This window comes from Pseudophryne corroboree, chromosome 10 (genome assembly GCF_028390025.1).
Source record: "Pseudophryne corroboree isolate aPseCor3 chromosome 10, aPseCor3.hap2, whole genome shotgun sequence".
Lineage (NCBI taxonomy): Eukaryota > Metazoa > Chordata > Amphibia > Anura > Myobatrachidae > Pseudophryne > Pseudophryne corroboree.
Genome location: NC_086453.1, coordinates 250,375,058 through 250,394,859, shown reverse-complemented (window position 1 = coordinate 250,394,859; position 19,802 = coordinate 250,375,058). Strand labels below are relative to the sequence as shown.

The window sequence follows — 19,802 nt, the reverse complement described above, 5'->3', positions numbered from 1 at the left end:
TTAAGGCCCATACTACTCGGTCTGTTGGACCTTCTTGGGCGGTCCGCCGTGGTGCGACCCTTGAACAATTCTGCAAGGCGGCTACGTGGTCCTCTGTGAACACGTTCATAAGGTTCTATGCCTTCGATACTGCCGCTTTCCAGGATGCTTTCTTTGGACGCCGGGTTCTTGTGCCCGCTACAGTGCGTCCCCTCCCATAAGGAACTGCTTTAGGACATCCCCATTGTCCATTCCTTGTGGAGCTCAGTGTACCCCGCAGCAGAAAACGAGTTTTATGGTAAGAACTTACCTTTGTTAAAACTCTTTCTGCGAGGTACACTGGGCTCCACAAGGCGCCCACCCTGACGCACTTGGCTTCTTTGGGTTGGTATGGCATTAGCCGCTGACACGTCTCCTGACGTGAGTATGCGGTGTTGTGGCTACTAACCGTTGTTGTCTCTTTTCCTGCTACTGCATTGGACTGGTTAACTAAAAACTGAGAGCCTGTGCAGGGAGGCAGGGGTGATATAGGAGGCGGTGCTATGCATTCTGGGAACAGTCAAAGCTTTGAGCCTGTTGGTGCCTCGGATCAAGATCCTACTCTACACCCCATTGTCCATTCCTTGTGGAGCCCAGTGTACCTTGCAGAAAGAGTTTTAACAAAGGTAAGTTCTTACCATAAAACTCTTTTTTTTCCTACGCCTTGGTGGCCTTTGCAATGTGTTAAGTCCGTTCTAGATAGATAGAGGCAGGTAGTTATAAACACCCAAAAAAAACATGTCTCTAGATTGGGCGGGTACACAGTGTTTTTATGTTTTGTGCTCTGTTGCAAGAGCTTGTTGTCTGGGGACACACACCATTCCTTAATGCAATAGCGAGGACAGACTGGCTTTCCATGCACTCCAGGCTTCTACATTGACAGCTAAGACATCCAAATCTTCCACCTTTTCAACCGTGAAGGCTTCTGCACACGCATCCAGCACCATCATTATACTCCAGTCCACATGGAAATTAAAATGTATTATGTTTTTATTTGAATTTTATTTAATTTTTAAAAGACTCTTTAGGGACTGCATTTAAGTCCAGTACTTGTATTGCCCCAGTGTCAAAAATCCTCAGACTTTGGGAAGGTTCTCTTCAGATGGATGTCCAGGACAAAGTCTGAGTAGCTCAGACATTATGCAAAGAGGAATGCTATTTCTATTTGATGCTTCTTTAGACACCATTGCTACCTCTAGATCCATGGCATCCTCTGTAGTGGCTTGAAGATCCCTTTGGTTACCTCCCTAGGGTGTACACACAGTCAAAGTATAGGTCTGAAGACTTTTCTATATAAAGACTTCTATCCGAAGAGATATTTGACTACCATGATACAAAAATCTTCTAGACAAATATTGATGGTCCCAAGGATGGAGAGTTTGTTTTCTATATCCCTTCATATCAGCAGTGTAAAGAAAAACTGAAAACCATACCAAAGACAGAGATTTCCTTTACTTTGAGATCATTCTTGTAAGCATTTAAGATCACAAAAGCGAGACAGAATTAGCAGACTCCGCAATGACTTGTCAGAAAGCAGTGGCATCAAACATCAATAGGGAACAGAATGTAGAGCCCAGTGAACACATGGCAGTGCCATCAAACACCAATTTTGTACCGTCTGTTTGTGACGCATATTCGGGCAAAAAAACAACAACCCTTGCCGCAAGCAGAGTCACACAGGACCTGACGTGCTGTGATGTTGTGTTCAGAACGGCTGCAGCAATAGTGAATGAGGACACCTCTGTATCTAGAATGGACTTAACTTTTGTAAGGACTGCCACGGAATATTTAGAAAAAACAGGATTTTGATACCTACTGGTAAATCCTTTTCTCCTAGTCCGTAGAGGATGCTGGGGTCCACTTCATGACCATGAGGTATAGACTGTTCCGCAGGAGCCATGGACACTCTTAAGACTTTTCAATGACCTCGGTTATAGGAACTGTGCCCAGGGAGACAGATATTTCGAGGAAAGGATTTACTTTAATACTAATGGTGAGATACACACCAGCTCACACCGCAACCATGCCTCACACATGGCCTTCAACATAACACACGCCAGCAGGCATGAACCAATTACAGCAACATGCTGAAACTAATATAACACAACTTGTGTAACTCTAATAACAAAAAACTGCAGGTAAAGTACACACTGGGACGGGCGCCCAGCATCCTCTACGGACTAGGAGAAAAGGATTTACCGGTAGGTATCAAAATGCTGTTTTCTCATACGTCCTAGAGGATGCTGGGGTCCACTTCATGACCATGGGGTTTATACCAAAGCTCCAGTACTGGCGGGAGAGTGCGGATGACCCTGCAGCACTGATTGACCGAACTTGAGGTCCTCATCGGCCAAGGTGTTTGACCCTGACCAAGTAGCTGCTCGGCAGAGTTGTAATGCCGAGACCCCCCGGGCAGCCGCCCAGGATGAGCCCACCTTCCTAGTAGAATGGGCCTTCACCGACGTAGGTAACGGCAAACGAGCTGTAGAATGAGCATGCTGAATCATTCCTCTGATCCAGCGCGCAATAGTCTGCTTGGAAGCAGGACACCCAATTTTGTTGGGAGCATACAGGACAAGCAGAGCCTCTGTTTTCCGTATCCTAGCTTTTCTAGCAACATAAATCTTCAAAGCCCTCACCACATCAAGAGACTTTGACTCCGTAAAGGTGTCAGTAGCCACTGGCACCACAATAGGTTGGTTTATGCGGAAAGATGAAACCACCTTTGGAAGAAAATGTTGGCGAGTTCTCAACTCTGCCCTATCTTCATGGAAGATCAGATAAGGGCTCTTGTGAGACAAGGCCCCCTATTCAGACACCCGCCTTGCGGATGCCAAAGCCAAAAGCATCACCACTTTCCAAGTGAGAAACTTCAACTCTATCTCTTGTAGAGGTTCAAACCAATCCGATTTAAGGAACTGCAACACCACGTTAAGGTCCCATGGTGCCACTGGAGGCACAAATGGAGGCTGGATGTGCAGCACCCCTTTCACGAAAGTCTGAACCTCTGGAAGAGAGGCCAATTGTTTTTGGAAGAAGACTGATAAGGCCGAAATCTGGACCTTCATTGATCCCAATCGAAGGCCCGCCTCCACACCAGCCTGTAGAAAATGGAGAAAACGTCCCAACTGATATTCTTCCGTAAGAGCGTTCTTGGATTCACACCAAGACAAACATTTTCTCCAAATACGGTGGTAATGTTTAGACGTTACTCCTTTCCTGGCCTGAATAAGAGTGGGGATGACTTCCTTGGTAATACCCTTTCGGGCTAGGATCCGGCGCTCAACAGCCATGCCGTCAAACGTAGCCACAATAAGTCTTGATACACGCACGGCCCCTGCTGTAGCAGGTCCTTGCGAAGAGGAAGAGGCCGAGGCTCTTCTATGAGCAACTCCTGAAGATCTGTGTACCAAGCCCTCCTTGGCCAGTCTGGGGCAATGAAGATTGCACGAACTCTTGTTCTTCTTATTATCTTGAGAGCTTTTGGGATCAGCGGAAGTGGAGGGAAGACGAACACCGTCCTGAACACCCACTGGGCTGCCAGCGCATCCACTGCTATTGCTTGAGGGTGTCTCGACCTGGAACAATATCTGAAGCTTCTTGTTGAGACGAGACGCCATCATGTCTACTTGAGGAATTCCCCAAAGACTTGTCACCTCTGCGAAGACTTCTTGGTGGAGGCCCCACTCTCCTGGATGGAGATAGTGTCTGATGAGGAAGTCTGCTTCCCAGTTGTCTACTCCCGGAATGAAAATCGCCGACAGAGCCTGTACATGTCTTTCTGCCCAGAGGAGGATCTTTGTCACCTTTGCCATTGCCGCTCTGCTTTTCGTTCTGCCCTGCCTGTTGATGGACGGGATGATCTTGCAAAGGATGTACCGCCTGATGAAGGCCGTTTTAAATGGCTGTCAATTCCAGCACGTTTATGTGAAGGCCGGTTTCCTGACTTGACCATTTTCCTTGGAAGCTTTCCCCCTGAGCGACCGCTCCCCAGCCTCGGAGACTTGCATCCATGGTTACCAGGAGCCAGTCCTTAATCCCGAATCTGCGTCCCTCTAGTAGGTGAGAACTGTGTAGCCACCACAGGAGTGAAATCCTGGCTTTCAACAACAGGATTATCTTCCGGTGCATGTGTAGGTGTGATCCCAACCACTTGTCCAACAGGTCCCACTGGAATGCTCTGGCATGGAACCTGCCAAACTGTATGGCCTCGTAAACCGCCACCATCTTCCCCAACAATCAAATGCACTGATGGATCGACACACTTGTTGGCTTCAATATCTGTTTCACTATTTCCTGTATTTCCAGAGCCTTTTCCACCGGAAGAAATACTCTCTGAACCTCTGTGTCCAGAATCATTCAGAGAAAAGCCAATCTTGTCGTCGGTTCCAACTGTGACTTTGGAAAATTTATGATACAACCGTGTTGTTGGAGTATGAACAGGGAGAGTGTTATGCTCTGTAGCAACTGCTCCCTGGATCTCGCCTTTATCAAGGGGATCGTCCAGATAAGGAATTATACGGACTCCTTTTTGACGAAGGAGGACCATCTTTTCCGCCATCACCTTGGTGAATACCCTCGGCGCTGTGGAGAGACCGAAAGGCAACGTCTGGAATTGGTAATGGCAATCCTGAACCGCGAATCTCAGATAAGCCTGGTGAGGAGGATAAATGGGAACATGCAGGTAAGCATCTCTTATGTCTACTGACACCATGTAGTCCCCCCTCTCCCAGACTGGAAATCACTGCCCTCAGTGATTCCATTTTGAACTTGAACCTTTTCAAGTAGAGATTCAGATTTTTTTAGGTTCAAAATTGGTCTGACCGAGCCGTCTGGCTTCGGATCTACAAAAAGGCTTGAATAAAACCGCTCCCCTTGCTGTGACAAAGGTACCAGAACTATGACCTGATCCTGACATCATTTTTGAATCGATGTGGTTACTGCCTCTCTTTCTGGAAGAGAAGCTGGCAAGGTCGATTTGAAAAATCGGCATGGGGGAACGTCTTGAAACTCCAGCTTGTACCCCTGGGACACTATTTGTAAAACTCAGGGGTCCAGGCCAGATTGAATCCAACCTTGACTGAACAGTTTGAGACGTGCCTCCACCCGAGCGGCCTCCCGCAAGGGATCCCCAGCGTCATGCTGTAGATTTGGCAGAAGTAGGGGTTGACTTCTGCTCCTGGGATCCTGAAGTCGTTGACTCCTTTCCCTTCCCCTACCTGCAAAGAAGGGGGAACCTGTGGCCTTTTTGTATTTATTGGGCCGAAAGGACTGCATGTGAGAGTTATATGTCTTTTTCGCTGGTGCAGAAGGCAAAAAAGTAGACTTACCTGCGGTAGCCATTGAGACTAACGCATCCAGTCCATCACCAAATAAGGCCTCACCTTTATACGGGAGAGCCTCCATATTTTTTTTGGAATCTGCATCTGCGTTCCACTGGCGAATCCACAACGCCCGCCAAGGCGATACTGCCATGGTAGCGGCTGTTGAGCCCAAGAGTCCAATATCTTTCATCGCCTCTAGCATGTATGCCGCAGCATCTTTGATATTCCCTAACTTAAGGAGTATCTCATCTTTATCAATTGTGTCAATCTCTGATGACAGGCTTTCTGACCATTTTTCAATAGCACGACTCACCCACGTGCAAGCAATTGTGGGCCTGAGCAGCGTACCATTGGCAACATAAATGGATTTCAAAGTAGTCTCCATTTTGCGGTCTGCCGTCTCCTTTAGTGAAGCCGTGCCAGGTGCAGGGAGAATTACCTTCTTTGTCAACCTGAACAGTGCACTGTCTAACATAGGGGGTGACTCCCATTTTTTGCCAATTTATGATCTATTTCCCTGGAGTCACTATCGTCGACACAGGAATCAGTGTCCGTGTTGGTATCAGTATTCACAATATTTGCAAACGGTCTCTTATGTGACCCAGAAGGGTCGCCTGCGGATGGAAGCACAGAACCCTGAAAAATCACATCTTCCACAGACTTTCTCCAGCATTCTGCATGAGATTCAGACTTATCTAATCTCCTATTGATATGATGCATACTATCACGTATTTCTTTCACCCATGCAGGCTCTTGGTGTTCCGGCAGCACCAGCACATTACAACTCTGTGTCCCTAAAATGGCTTCCTCTGGGGAAGAACTCCCTGCCTCAGACATGTCTTACACATGTGCACAACACACATACAGACACACTGGGACTTATAGGGGACAGACCCACAGTAAAATCTGTCAGAGGGACACCGTTTAGGAGCAGCCAGTTCACAACCCCAGCGCCAGTATCTAATGCCTGTGAACACAAAATGCCCACTGACATGCAGCGCTGTTTTACACAGTAAACACACTTGTAAAGCACCAAATTCGCTTGTGCCCCCCTGTTTTGCACCCTGATACTTGCGGTACCTCAGCCTTCACTTTACTTGATTGAAGATCTGTCTTCTTACAGTCACCTGTCTTCTGACTTCTGGCTCTGTGAGGGGGTGACGGCGTGCTGTGGGAGTGAGCATCTAGACACGGCTAGCGTTCAGTACCCTTCAGGAGCTAATGGAGTCCTGTCAGCCAGAAGCAGAGCCATGAAACTCTTCAGGAAGTTGGTTCCTACTTCTGCCCCCTCAATCCCACGAAGCAGGGAGACTGTTGCCAGCAGTTCTCCCTGAAAATAAAAAACCTAACATAAGTCTTATCAGGGAAACTCGGTAAAGCTCCCCTGGAGTGCATCCAGTCTGCCTGGGCACATTTCTAAAACTGAGGTCTGGAGGAGGTACATAGAGGGAGGAGCCAGTTCACACCCATTGGAAAGTCTTAAGAGTGCCCATGGCTCCTGCGGAACCGTCTATACCCCAAGGTCATGAAGTGGACCCCTGCATCCTCTAGGACGTCTGAGAAAAAAGGAACGAACAGTGATTGTAATTGTTTTCTTTCCATTAGTGTAAATGATGTTTCTACCTCCTTCATGTCTGGTTTTTGTTTTCCCTAAAGATAAGAAAACAATCTCGCTTTTCTAGAGTATCAAAGTGCATAGATAAATTTTGTGTTTAGTGTTTTCAATAAACTTAGTTCTGTGGCTATAAATACATTTACGGTAATCTTTGAAGAATGCCAAATTGATTTCTCACAAATATTTAAAATGCCCGCTCTAATATATATTGTAAATGCCTGCAACTCTTATTACCATATCCTATGAATGTGCGCTGTACATCGCACAACACTGCATCCCATAAGAGAAAACAATACACTCACACATTATCTGAGTTCCAAAGCTCATTGATGTATATATTTGTTGTTAAAAGGTTATGGATTCAATATATATTACAAAGTACAGTATACCTATAGTTACATGAATACAACTCACAGTAAACAGTTAGAACATACAATGACATACAGTTATATGCAGTTTCAGTTACATGCCAGCGATACAATTACCATTCCCTCCAATGCAGCTTATGTCTCCCTCTCTCTTTAAATAAATACAGGAACTGAACTGCCAGCAACTCCTCCATCATCCTCTGAGACCAAAAAGCAAGTAACTGACCTCCTGTGTGGTCAGCTTTTGTCTCATCTAGTTTCTGGGGGAGGGGACTCATGATGAGTCACCAGTTCCTTTGTATATGGTAATCAGATTCAGCCTTGAAGACATCCAAAGGGGCTGGCCTGAGTTTCCTGTTCATTACCTGTTTGGAGCTTCTATTGTTCTAATAGAAGTGATTTTAGCTTTTATACATGTAATCATAATTATCCGCTGCAATGTCCCACAACTTAATAACAAGTATCAAATTAATCTACACACCAATCTGCTTGTTTTAATAGTAAACATGACAGGTGTATCTGGTTCCGTTCAAATAATACACATTCATGACAATTCATTAGGTAATTTTAAATCATCATGATGTCTGGCGCTTGATATTATTATAATTATGTACTGTATGAAATAAGTGTCGAATCCATCTCTGTGGCATGTCCGTGTAAATGCGTGTGTTACCATATGTTGCTGTGCTCGCTGCGCATATTTGCAAGTATAGCGACTTAAATGTGTGTAGTTTGTATGTTCTCTTTATGTAATATTTTTTTGACTTCAACACTTTTTACAGAGTTTCATGTTTGTATAAAATAATCACACTGAGCCTTTCCAGTGGGAGACTGAGGAATTTGTGGCTTGCGTACATAAACAGTAACTTCTCCTTACAGTGGTCCGCGCTGTGCGTATTCAGTTATACAATAATGGGGTTATTTATGCCTTTGACACAAACATGTTTGTAGTATATATACTAATTTCTAGAACTGGAAATGAAGTAAGTGGCAAGCTTGTATAATTTTTTTTTTTTTTTCCCCTTCTTTGCAATCTAATTCTGTAATTCTATATTCCAGTTCAATAGTGCTCTTGACAAATATAACACTGCTTTTTCTGAGAAGACTTACATCACTGCAGCCGAGCATCTTGAAAAGGTAACTATAATATAGAGTTTAATTGTATAGTGTAATAATTGTATATTTAGAAGAACAGTGCATGTGATAATGGGTATTGCGGAAATACTGTATCTTCTTATAAAGTGAGAAGATGTGAAATGCGTGTATGGGGCTATGGCAGGGTACAATGCCATATCTGATCTTGTCACAAGTGAAGGGCAGTGTCACACTGTAATGTAGAGTGCAGCATATTAACCACTCCGAAAACTGGTGTTCTGACACGATGAAATCTCTTTAGACTATATTTCTCTAGCATCCATAAGGGATATTGGAGGAAACTAGTACGATGGGGTATGGACGGGGTCCAAAGGAGCCAGTGCACTTTACATTTCTTCAACTGGGTGTGCTGGCTCCTCCCCTCTATGCCCCCTCCCACAGGCTGTTAAGAAAAAAGTGCCCTCAGGAGAGGATGCACATCTCTGAGCTCCAGAGAGTTTTCTTCAATTTCTTTTAATCTTTTATTATTTTCAGTATGCTGTCTGGGCAACAGCATACCTGCACTGTGCTAGTTAGGGGGTTACGGTCACTGGCCTTACGAGGTTCAAAGTCGCTTCCCCGCTGAGGGGTTGTTCAGCGGGGCACTGCGCCCTGGCTGTCACAGCCGCAGCACGCGGCACACCCCTAAAGCTGCCTGAAGGTGACATTGGTGGTGAGTACAAACCAAGGGCCCCGCCAGGGGGGTCCCCCGGTTCAAAGTGCGGCTGACCACGGGCACGGCGTATGGGGGGGGGGGGGGTCCCGCTAAGATCCCCTGTGTAGAACTGGAACAAAAGTGCTTGCCTAGCACTTGTGTGATGTTTTAAGCTTAAAAGGAGACTCTTGCCAGTATGATATATGTATGTACCTCCGGTGCCATAGGAGGGGGCGGAGCTACCTCAGAGCGGGTCTTTAGGCGTTTTGGCGCCTTCTTCTGCTTACTGAGCACAGACAGCACACACAGTGCTTCCTGATCCTCAGACACGCTGGATATCTGGTACAGGGTGTAGCAAAGGTGGAGAGCCGCTTGTGTACACTATCCTGATCTTATCTAGGACAATAATGTTAGTGTTTACTGTATTATAGGGAGCTGACAGTCTCACTGGGACTGTGCAGCTCAGGGTGTGCTGGTGTCCTCTCTTCTTTGTCTCCTCTCACATACAGTAGGGCAGGCTTGCATTATAACTGTCTGTGTGTATGTGTTTGTTATTGTGCTTACTGTGAATATGGGTAAACACAAGCTGTGCAGTGTATGTCACACTAGATTCTCTCCCTTATGTAATGACTCTATTTCCTGTGAACAATGCAGTCAGTCTTCACAACTCAGTGAAGGGGCTGGGGGAGAGGGTCCAGAGCCCCAATTGTTAGGGACTCTTAAGACTATGATGCCATCCCAGCTCAATGCTAATGTGCAGAAAACTTAGGTAATACAACAAGCTGTTGCAGATTTAGCTGCTAGGGCAGATGCACAGCCCCACTTTCTCATGCAGGTCCTCAGTAGCATGGTTTACCTGCTAATCTATCTGATACAAATGATGATATACAGGAGGATTTGGATGACTTGGATCCTGATTCTGCTGAGGGAGTTGAACCCCTAATTCTGGCTATACGGGACGTGTTAAAGCTCCCTCTAGAGGACACTGCGTCACAGCAGTCGTTTTTCTTTATTGAAAACAAGCCTGATGTCACTTTTTTGCGCACTATCCCATTTGCTCCTGAAGGTAGAAAATGTTGGGAGGAACCCCCTGGGGTGGATGTCTCAGTATCTTGCCTGTCTAAAAAGGCGGAGCTGCCCGCCCCGGGCTCCTTTACCACAAAGGATCCAGGGGATAGGAAGATAGAGACTACCCTAAAATCTATATACACTGCAGCCGGTATATCACAAAGACCGGTCATCGCGGGTTGCTGGATGACCCATGCTATTCATTTTTGGGCCACTCAAATTCAGGAGGGCCTCTCGGGGGATATGCCATTAGTTACTATGGTAACCCTCCTGAAGCACATTCAGGACACTACCTGTGTCCTCTGTGATTCGCTCAAGGAGATGGGGAACATTAATGCTAGGACTTCTGCCATGGCAGTGACGGCGCGCAGGGCCTTGTGGTTGCGTCAGTGGATTGCGGACGCAGAATCCAAACGTAGTAGTGTGGAATCCCTCCTCTTTTCTGGGCAATGGCTTTTTGGGGTTGAACTGGATGCTTGGATTTCCAAAGTTGCGGCTGGGAAATCCACGTTTCTCCTCTCTGGGGCCCCGCCGGCGAGACGCTCCTATCCAGGGCCGTCTCACAGATTTCAATCTAAGGCCAGATGTGCCTCCAGTGCAGCTAGAAGCACCAGAGGTAAGTCCAGAAAACCTGCAAGCACCAATTCTCAGGAACAGTCCACTGGTTATGCTTGCACTAAGGCCTCAGTATGACTGTGCCCACCCACTCCGAGGGTATCTTGAGATGGGAGCTCGACTGCGTCACTTCAGCTGCATCTGGGAGACTTCCTCCCAGGATGCCTGGGTCTGAGATCTAATTTCTCAGGGCTACAGGCTGGAGTTCAACAGTACTCCTCCCCAACGATTTTTCAAATCAAGCTTACCAGCTTTGGAGGATATGCAAGTTACATTGCAACAGGCAATCCGAAAGTTGGTTCAGTCCCGTATCATTGTTCTAGTACCACTACCGCAACGGGGCACAGGGTTTAACTCAAACCTATTTGTGGTGTTGAAACTGGACGGTTCGGTCAGATCCATTTTGAATCTCAAATCCTTGAATCCTTACTTGAAGGTGTTCAAGATGGAATCACTGCGAGCAGTGATTGCAGGCCTGGAAGAACAGGAATTTTATGTTCTCCTTGGATATCAAGGACTCCTATCTCCATATTCCGATTTGGCCGCCTCATCAGGCGTTCCTGTGGTTTGCCCTACTGGACAATCACTTCCAGTTCCAGGCACTACCCTTTGGCCTCAGAGAAGTTTGTATCTAGCGCCCTGCCTGTCTGGATATCTTTTGTGGCAGCAAGGTTGTGAAAGAGGTAAACCCACACCTCTAAGGGTACACACAATAGAAATAAACAACCGCGCCTGATTAAGTTACGAGATGCATACCCAAATACTTGTCATAAATATATTGTCAATTCTGAATATTTAGTATATAGCCCAGTTGTCAATGAAAATGATATCTTACACAATGTGTTCTTTTTGGGGATTTTAATCAGAAAAATGATGTATTAAAATCTTTTTGGTTATTGCATACATATAAAAGTATGATGCAAAGTATAAGAGAGAGGAAGGGGGAGGGAAGAAAGGGGGGGGGAATGGAGGAGGGAGACAAACACGGGAAACGAATAAATGAGAGGATGAAAACAGTTGCTGCAGTGTTCAGGGGGAGAAAAATCTAGATGTTCTGATTTGTTTGGGAAAATTATAAACACTGCAGTGATCAGTCTGTGATGCACTCAGAACGGTGGCGTCCCACCTCTGTAGTACTAATGTCCTTCTGGATGTCTTGTGAGCTCAGTGCCGATGAGGTAGTGTGTACAAGTGTCCTTTTGAGGTTGCAGAATATGGGGTACCCCTGGTGACCTGCTGGCAATTTAGGATAAGATTGGGGCTGGTACTGTGGTAATTAGGACTCCGGACGCACAGTTATCCCTTGCGCCCGGATCAGCCGCGGTGTCGCTCTGAAAAGCGCACCGTGGTTCTCAGGGCAGCTGGGATGCAGTCACCGTCTTGGAGAGAGAGAGAAGGGAAATGCTTCCAGCCCTGTTCGGCTGTCCGCCTTGCCTTCTCCTCTCCTACGGGGTCCCTTACCTCGTTCCCTCAGCTCCGTCTTTCCTCTTCTTGCCCGCAGCGTCTCGCTTCTCCTTGGTAACCTCTCTTCCTTCCGGGTCGGTCCGGTCACGTGACCACAGCAGCGGCTCTCTCGGTATGCTGTCCCCTCGCTCGTTCTCTGCTTCCTCTCCTTCTCCACGGCTCTGTCACTTCTGCTGTCAAATGCCTAGTGATAGCTGCTCTCTCCAAGACGGTGACTGCATCCCAGCTGCCCTGAGAACCACGGTGCGCTTTTCAGAGCGACACCGCGGCTGATCGGGGCGCAAGGGATAACTGTGCGTCCGGAGTCCTAATTACCACAGTACCAGCCCCAATCTTATCCTAAATTGCCAGCAGGTCACCAGGGGTACCCCATATTCTGCAACCTCAAAAGGACACTTGTACACACTACCTCATCGGCACTGAGCTCACAAGACATCCAGAAGGACATTAGTACTACAGAGGTGGGACGCCACCGTTCTGAGTGCATCACAGACTGATCACTGCAGTGTTTATAATTTTCCCAAACAAATCAGAACATCTAGATTTTTCTCCCCCTGAACACTGCAGCAACTGTTTTCATCCTCTCATTTATTCGTTTCCCGTGTTTGTCTCCCTCCTCCATTCCCCCCCCTCCCTTTCTTCCCTCCCCCTTCCTCTCTCTTATACTTTGCATCATACTTTTATATGTATGCAATAACCAAAAAGATTTTAATACATCATTTTTCTGATTAAAATCCCCAAAAAGAACACATTGTGTAAGATATCATTTTCATTGACAACTGGGCTATATACTAAATATTCAGAATTGACAATATATTTATGACAAGTATTTGGGTATGCATCTCGTAACTTAATCAGGCGCGGTTGTTTATTTCTATTGTGACTACCCTTTGGCCTGTCCACAGCCCCGAGAGTATTCACAAAGGTGATGGCAGAGATGATGTTCCAAGTCCGGGTCCAGGGGGTCAATGTGGTCCCTTATCTGGACGATTTTCTAATAAAAGCATGATCCAGGGAGCTTTGTTGCTCCATACCGGCTGCACCATCCATCTTCTATCGGCCCATAGGTGGATCCTCAACTTGCAGAAGTCCCACCTGGAGCCAACTCAGAGGCTCCTGTTCCTGGTGATGTTGCTGGATACTGTGGCCCAGAAGGTGTTTCTCCCAGAGGACAAGGCGAAAACACTTCACGAGATGGTCCACATGGTGCTCCTGACTTCTCGAGTGTCCATCCATCTTTGCTTAAGATTGCAAGGAAAAATGGTTGCCTCACACGAGGCAATCCAGTATGGGAGGTTCCATGCCAGAACATTTTCAGTTGGATCTCTGAGCAAGTGGGCCGGATCGCATCTCCAGATGCACCGGATGATTCAGCTATCACCTCAGGCCAGGATTTCCCTCCTGTGGTGGCTACAGTCCTCCAATCTCCTGGAAGGCTGGAGTTTCGGGATTCAGGGTTGGACCCTCCTCACGACGGATGCAAGTCTGCGGGGATGGGGAGCTGTCACCCAAGGGGCGCAGTTCCAGGGCAGGGGGTCAACCCACGAGGCCCTCCTTTCGATCAACATTCTGGAACTTAGGGCTATCTACAATGCTCTGCTTCACAGGCCTCTCCTCTGCTCAAGGATCAAGCGATCCAGGTACAGTCGGACAACGCCACGGCAGTGGCGTATATCAATCGTCAAGGAGGGACAAAAAGAAGAGCCTGCAAGCGAGAGGTGTCGAAGATACTCCTCTGGGTGGAAAGAAATGCAAGCAATGTCGGCAACCTTCATTCTGGGTGTGGACAACTGGGAGGCGGACTTCCTGAGTCGTCACGATCTAAACATGGAAATATAGAAACATAGAATTTGACGGCAGATAAGAACCACTTGGCCTATCTAGTCTGCCCCTTTTTTATTTTATCCTTTAGGCAATCTCAACCCTTTTTTAACCTTAATTCTTTGTAAGGATATTCATATGCCTGTCCCAAGCATGTTTAAATTGCCCTACAGTCTTAGCCTCTACCACCTCTGATGGGAGGCTATTCCACTCATCCACTACCCTTTCTGAGAAGTAATTTTTCTTTAAATTTCCCCTGAACCCCCCCCCCCTCCAGTCTCATTCTCTGAGGGAAGCAGCCAGGAGCTGGGAATGCACCATATATCTTACATTGTGAGATCCCTCCACACAGAAGGCTAACAGGTTGAGTAAGTTAGGCTTCTGAAATTATTCTCTTTTTGTTTATTGAGACTGCTAGTAACCTGTATATCTTTTCTAAACTCCTTATATTATTTGTAATCTTTTTACCATTGTAAACCCGAAGATATTTCTTGATTATAATAAACATATAATTAGATCTGACTGCTGTGTTCTTGAACCCAAGTCAAGCCAAGTGAAGTACGTTACCTATGGTTTTCATGAGATATTGAGATTGGTGATCACAGGTGAAGCTAAAGACACCTGCAACGTCCGTAATACGTTGAAAAGTCTTTGCTGGTGGCAGCGGAGATTCGCACGGCGCTGGCGCAACTCTCGGATTGGTGTATCCGGAGAGAGAGGCGGCCGGGGTCCGTGACAAACCCGAGGGAGTGGGGGCTCCACCATCTGGTGTTCCAACAGATCATCGACCGGTAGGGTTGCCCACAAATAGACATGATGGCTTCTCGTCTCAACAAGAAACTCCCCTGGTATTGCTCACGGACCAGGGACTCTCAGACGAGGGCAGTGGATGCACTGGCGTCGCCTTGGCCGTACGGGCTGGTCTACCTGTTTCCTCCGATTCCATTGCTCCCAAGGCTGCTAAAGCGAATCGGTAATCAAGGTGTACAGGCAATTCTGATTGCCCCGGATTGGCCTTGGACGGCGTGGTATGCGGATCTTCTGGACATGTTCGTCAAACATGTCCAGAAGAGATCTTCTTCAACAAGGACCGTTCGTCTACCCGGGCTTACGGCGACTGTTTGACGTCATGGAGGTTGAGCGGAACATCCTAGCTCACAAGGGCTTTTCCAAAAAGCTGTGACGTCAAAACACTATCATCATATCGGGAGGAGATATGTCTCTTGGTGCGAGGAATGCACGTATCCGCCTGCAGTATTTCACTTGGGACGTTTCTTATGTTTCCTGCAGGCTGGTGTGGATAAGGACTAACGTCTGGGTTCCATTAAGGTCCAGATTTCAGCCCTCTCCATTTTTCTTTCAGAAGAAATTGGCAGTGTTGTCAGAAGTTCAGACCTTCTTGCAAGGGGGTACTCCACATACAACCACCTTTTGTGCCGCCTACGACACCCTTGGATTTGGATGTAGTGTTGGCATTTCCACAGTCCTCCTGGTTTGAACCTCTGATGACGATAGAAGACAAGTACCTCACGTGGAGGACGGTGAAGTTACTGTCCCTGGCTTCTGCTCACGTGTTTCAGAATTGGGGGGCCTTATTGTGTAAAAGTCCGTACTTGGTCCTTTACGAGGACAGAGCGGAGCTCCGGACTAGACAGCAGTTCCTGCCGAAGGTTGTCTCCGCGTTTCATCTAAATCAGGCCTGGCCAACCTGTGGCTCTCCAGATGTTGTGAAACTACACAAGCCAGCATGCCCTGCCACAACTTTTGCATTCCCAAATAGCAAAACTGTGGCAGGGCATGCTGGGATTTGTAGTTTCACAACAGCTGGAGAGCCACAGGTTGGCCAGGCCTGATCTAAATCAAACTATTGTGGTTCCGTCCAGTTCTGACCCTTCTGCTCCTCCGGAGGCATTGGATGCTGTGCGTGCCTTGAAGATCTATGTCAAGCGCACAGGTCTGGTCAGAAAAACAGATTCTTTGTTCGTGCTATATGATGCGCAGAAAAAGGGTTGCCCTGCTTCAAAGTAGCACAGTAGGCCCGTTGGATTAGGCTTACTATCCAACAGGCCTATGTGTCGGCAGCCGTACCTGTTCCTAAGTCTATAAAGGCACACTCTACAAGATCAGTGGGCTCTTCCTGGACGGCGTGGAGTCCCTGCCTTGCAACTATGCTGATCTGCTACCTGGTCGTGGAAGAACACCTTTGTGAAGTTCTATGCGTTTGATACCCTGGCCAAAGAGGATACAAAGTTTGGGCAGGCGGTGCTGCAGCAGTTTCCGCACATTTCCGCCTGTTCTGGAAGCTTTGGTACGTCCCCATCGTACTAGTTTCCCCCAATATCCCTTATTGATGCTAGCGAAAATAGGATTTTAATACCTACCTGTGAATCCTTTTCTCGTAGTCCATAAGGGATATTGTGCGCCCGCCTCAGTGGGTGGACTTTTCTGCAGGTTTTTGTTCTATAGTTACCTGTTCGGCTGCTGTTGTTGTTACTAGCCGTTGCTGGTTCTGTTTTTTCTCCAATATCCCTTATGGACTACGAGAAAAGGATTTACCGGTAGGTATTAGAATCCTATTTTAGACCTTGTTGTTGTTAGCGTCGGTAAGGTAAGCCTGCCAGCTCTGTAACAGCCAAAGGCAGGGAATCCCTAAAAATCACACGCCACTGAGGTCGGTTTAGGGCAGTTTTCTTGGCACAATCAATATGGACGTGCATTGATTGACGGTCTTGGGCAGTCTACTTTAGCCATATTTTCTTTAGAGCATCAAACTTTAGTTTCTATACATCTTGACGTGTGTTTGTTAGTTAGGCACTGGCTTGGTATTCTTTTAGGCTCTATTCTGCAGACATGTCTGGACCACTTTAAACACGGCCTTTTACTATAGGACTTAAGTTTGGGTTGGTATTGGCATAGTTTTCAGATGTTTTCATTTCTCCAGCAGTCTGTTAGTATTACTGTAGTATGCTTCGTAAGCACCTTATTTGAAAATGTTACAGCCTTGTTAGATACTTTTTAAGGATTGCTCATGATTCTGAACCATAAAGTAATTTCTCCGGCAGGGTCCACAGGTTATCCACAGGATAACAATGGGATATGATGAATTGTCAGCGGATTTGCAGCAGTCGGTCAAAGCGTTCTGGCCTCTCAACATGCATCGGGTCCGTCCATATATCCCCGCCTCCTGGCTCAGGCAAATCAGTTTATTGTTTGGTGCGTCAGGAGCCGGATCATGGTCAGGGGGTTGCTGGTTTTTAGCAGCCCTAAGCTTTCTTATTTTATGTTTATAGTCTTACTATTTTTATGAGCAATCTTTCTAAACAGCGTCAATATGTACTTTAGAAAGAGTCGCTCCAACAACTCTCCGCCGGGTCGCGACAACGCTTACACACGAGTACAGTGCTGTTTCGGCAGGCGTCTGTGTCTGATATACTAGCAGGTCCAGCAGACGTTACCAGGCTGTGGCCGGAGCACGGGGAGAAATTAAGGCATCGGTTCCGCTTAGAGGGGGAAGACTACCAAACAGTCGCTGACGCGGCTGCCACCTCGGATGCACCAGCGCTAGGCCTTAGGGATCATAGGCTCCAGCAATAGTATGAGGCCGCGATCCCTAGGTTTCATGTCAGCAGTGGGGAGTCAGACGTTCTGCTGGTCGCCCCTCCCCCCCGTTCATGACCAGTTTCCTCTGAGTTTCCCACCATGAACTGTTTCCCGCTTTCGTCTCAGGCGCTGTACACGAAGGAGGCCCAGTCGCAGCATAGGCGGCTGTGTGACTGGTGCCTCTTTGTTCACTGAGCATCTGTGTTCACTAGTAGCGTCTGGATCCACTCAGTGTTCGCTAACGTTTTGATCGGTCCTGGAAGCGAGGTGAGTCTCCCTGTATCCCACTCTACTGAGTACGGATAATACAGCACCAAGTCTCTATATCTACCTTTTTGAGTATGAATAGTTAGATAAGTGCCTATTGCATTTAAGTCTGTATGCATTTACTGTTGTGTCTTTCGCAATGCGTCTGAATACGGTAGATCTGTTTAAACATGATTCAGTAATATGTTCTCCTACATACTTGAAATGTAGTTGATGATGTGCTCATATTGCTTATTTATACTAATGTATAACATGTGACTGACTGCTAATGTGATTGCTGACTTTACTATATTCTGTCAGTTTTGTTCTATTCCGATCCTCAATGCTGGTGCATGGGTAGCGTCGGATTGTATGTCACTTTTTAAAAAGGTTAAAGTGATTACAGTCACAAATTGTGTAGTACACTGTGTAAGTGTTGATTATTTATCATGTATAAGAGCGGCAAAGGTGAGGAAGATACGCTCACAGCAACACCAACACTCCATATCATGTTTGTTTTGCAAAGCTGTGTTATCCTCTCAGGATCTGGTTCAGGATGGTTTGTGTGCAAATTGTTTTAGCATTCACCAGGGGTTCTTGAAAAATACAAGGCAGATTCATATTCAGGTGCAGGTTGACCCACCTTGGGCTATGTTTGCAAAGACTTTATCCAGTATAGCTGATAGGATAATTCCTCCAACTCCTGTACTTTGGATAGGTTACACGATTAACCCTTAAGTCCCGTACACACTGGTCGATATATTGGCCGTTCTCTTGAACGGCCGATATATCGCGGGACCGTCGGCCAGTGTGTACGGCCGATACGTCTGTGAACTCTGTCGTTCACAGACGTATCGCGTCGGCCGCGCAGCACAGCCGATGGCCAATATATCTACTGATATATTGGCACGTCGCTGTGTGTGTACGGGGCGGTCGGCCGACCTCCCGTACACATGCTGCGGCGGCCGACGGTGATTGACAGCTGAACTGGGCGGGCGTGTGTACACGCCCGCCCAGTTCATGACGTCGGTCCCCGACGGATCGGGCAGTTTGTTTGCACAGCACACTGCCCGATCTGTCCATAGATATATCTGCAGATCAATTGATCTGCAGATAGATATATCTACTAGTGTGTACCCACCTTAACATGCAGCTTCCCACCTGTGGTGTATCACTTCCAGCAGCTACCACTGGCTTATCAGCCTGTTTCTTTGAGAGGCAAGTAAATCTTAATCTTCACAGGCTACACATGAGGATTCATCGGAGGATGAAAGCTCAATTAATTCTACTTTGGCATACGAAGAGTAGGAGGAAGGTCTCGGGTCAGTGGATATAGCTGAGTTAATTAAAGCAATGAAAGCCATTCTATCCTTAGAGGTTTCAGCGGAGCCTGTGTTAAAAACCAAGGCACCTGTGTTTAAACGTCTCAAAACAGTTAAAACTGAGTTTCCAGGGTCAGATCAGCTGACTGAAATCATGGAAGAGGCTTGGGCTACGCCTAATAAGAAGTTTAGAATTCCTAAGAAATGGAATTCCAATTATCCTCTTCCAGCTGGGGATTGTTTAAAAAGAGAGGTGGCTCCTAAAGTAGATATGCATGTGATTCGATTAGTGCGAAAATCTACATTACATTTGCCTTCAACATAATTAAATGATGTCACGGATAGGAGAGTGGATGGTTTTCTAAAAAAACATTTTTTACCTGTCTGGGGCAGTCATAAGGCCAGCCATGGCTTCAGCTTAGATGGCAAAGGCAGTGGCTGCCTGGGATGATGCATTGGAGGGGTATTTTTCAATAGCATCTAGAGAGCAAAAATCCCATATAGCACATATAAAACAGGCAGCAATGTTCTTGGAAGAAGCAGCATTGGATA

General features: G+C 46.7%; 1 protein-coding gene across 1 annotated transcript in view; it reads left to right on the top strand.

Moving 5' to 3' along the window:
• ZW10 (zw10 kinetochore protein) overlaps window positions 1-19,802 on the top strand; it is a 174,888-nt gene that overhangs the window by 45,245 nt on the left and 109,841 nt on the right. Inside the window, exon 4 of the mRNA XM_063943187.1 lies at window positions 8,385-8,462. Within this exon, the coding sequence (XP_063799257.1) occupies window positions 8,385-8,462 (78 nt within the window). The remainder of the gene's footprint in view (window positions 1-8,384; window positions 8,463-19,802) is intronic.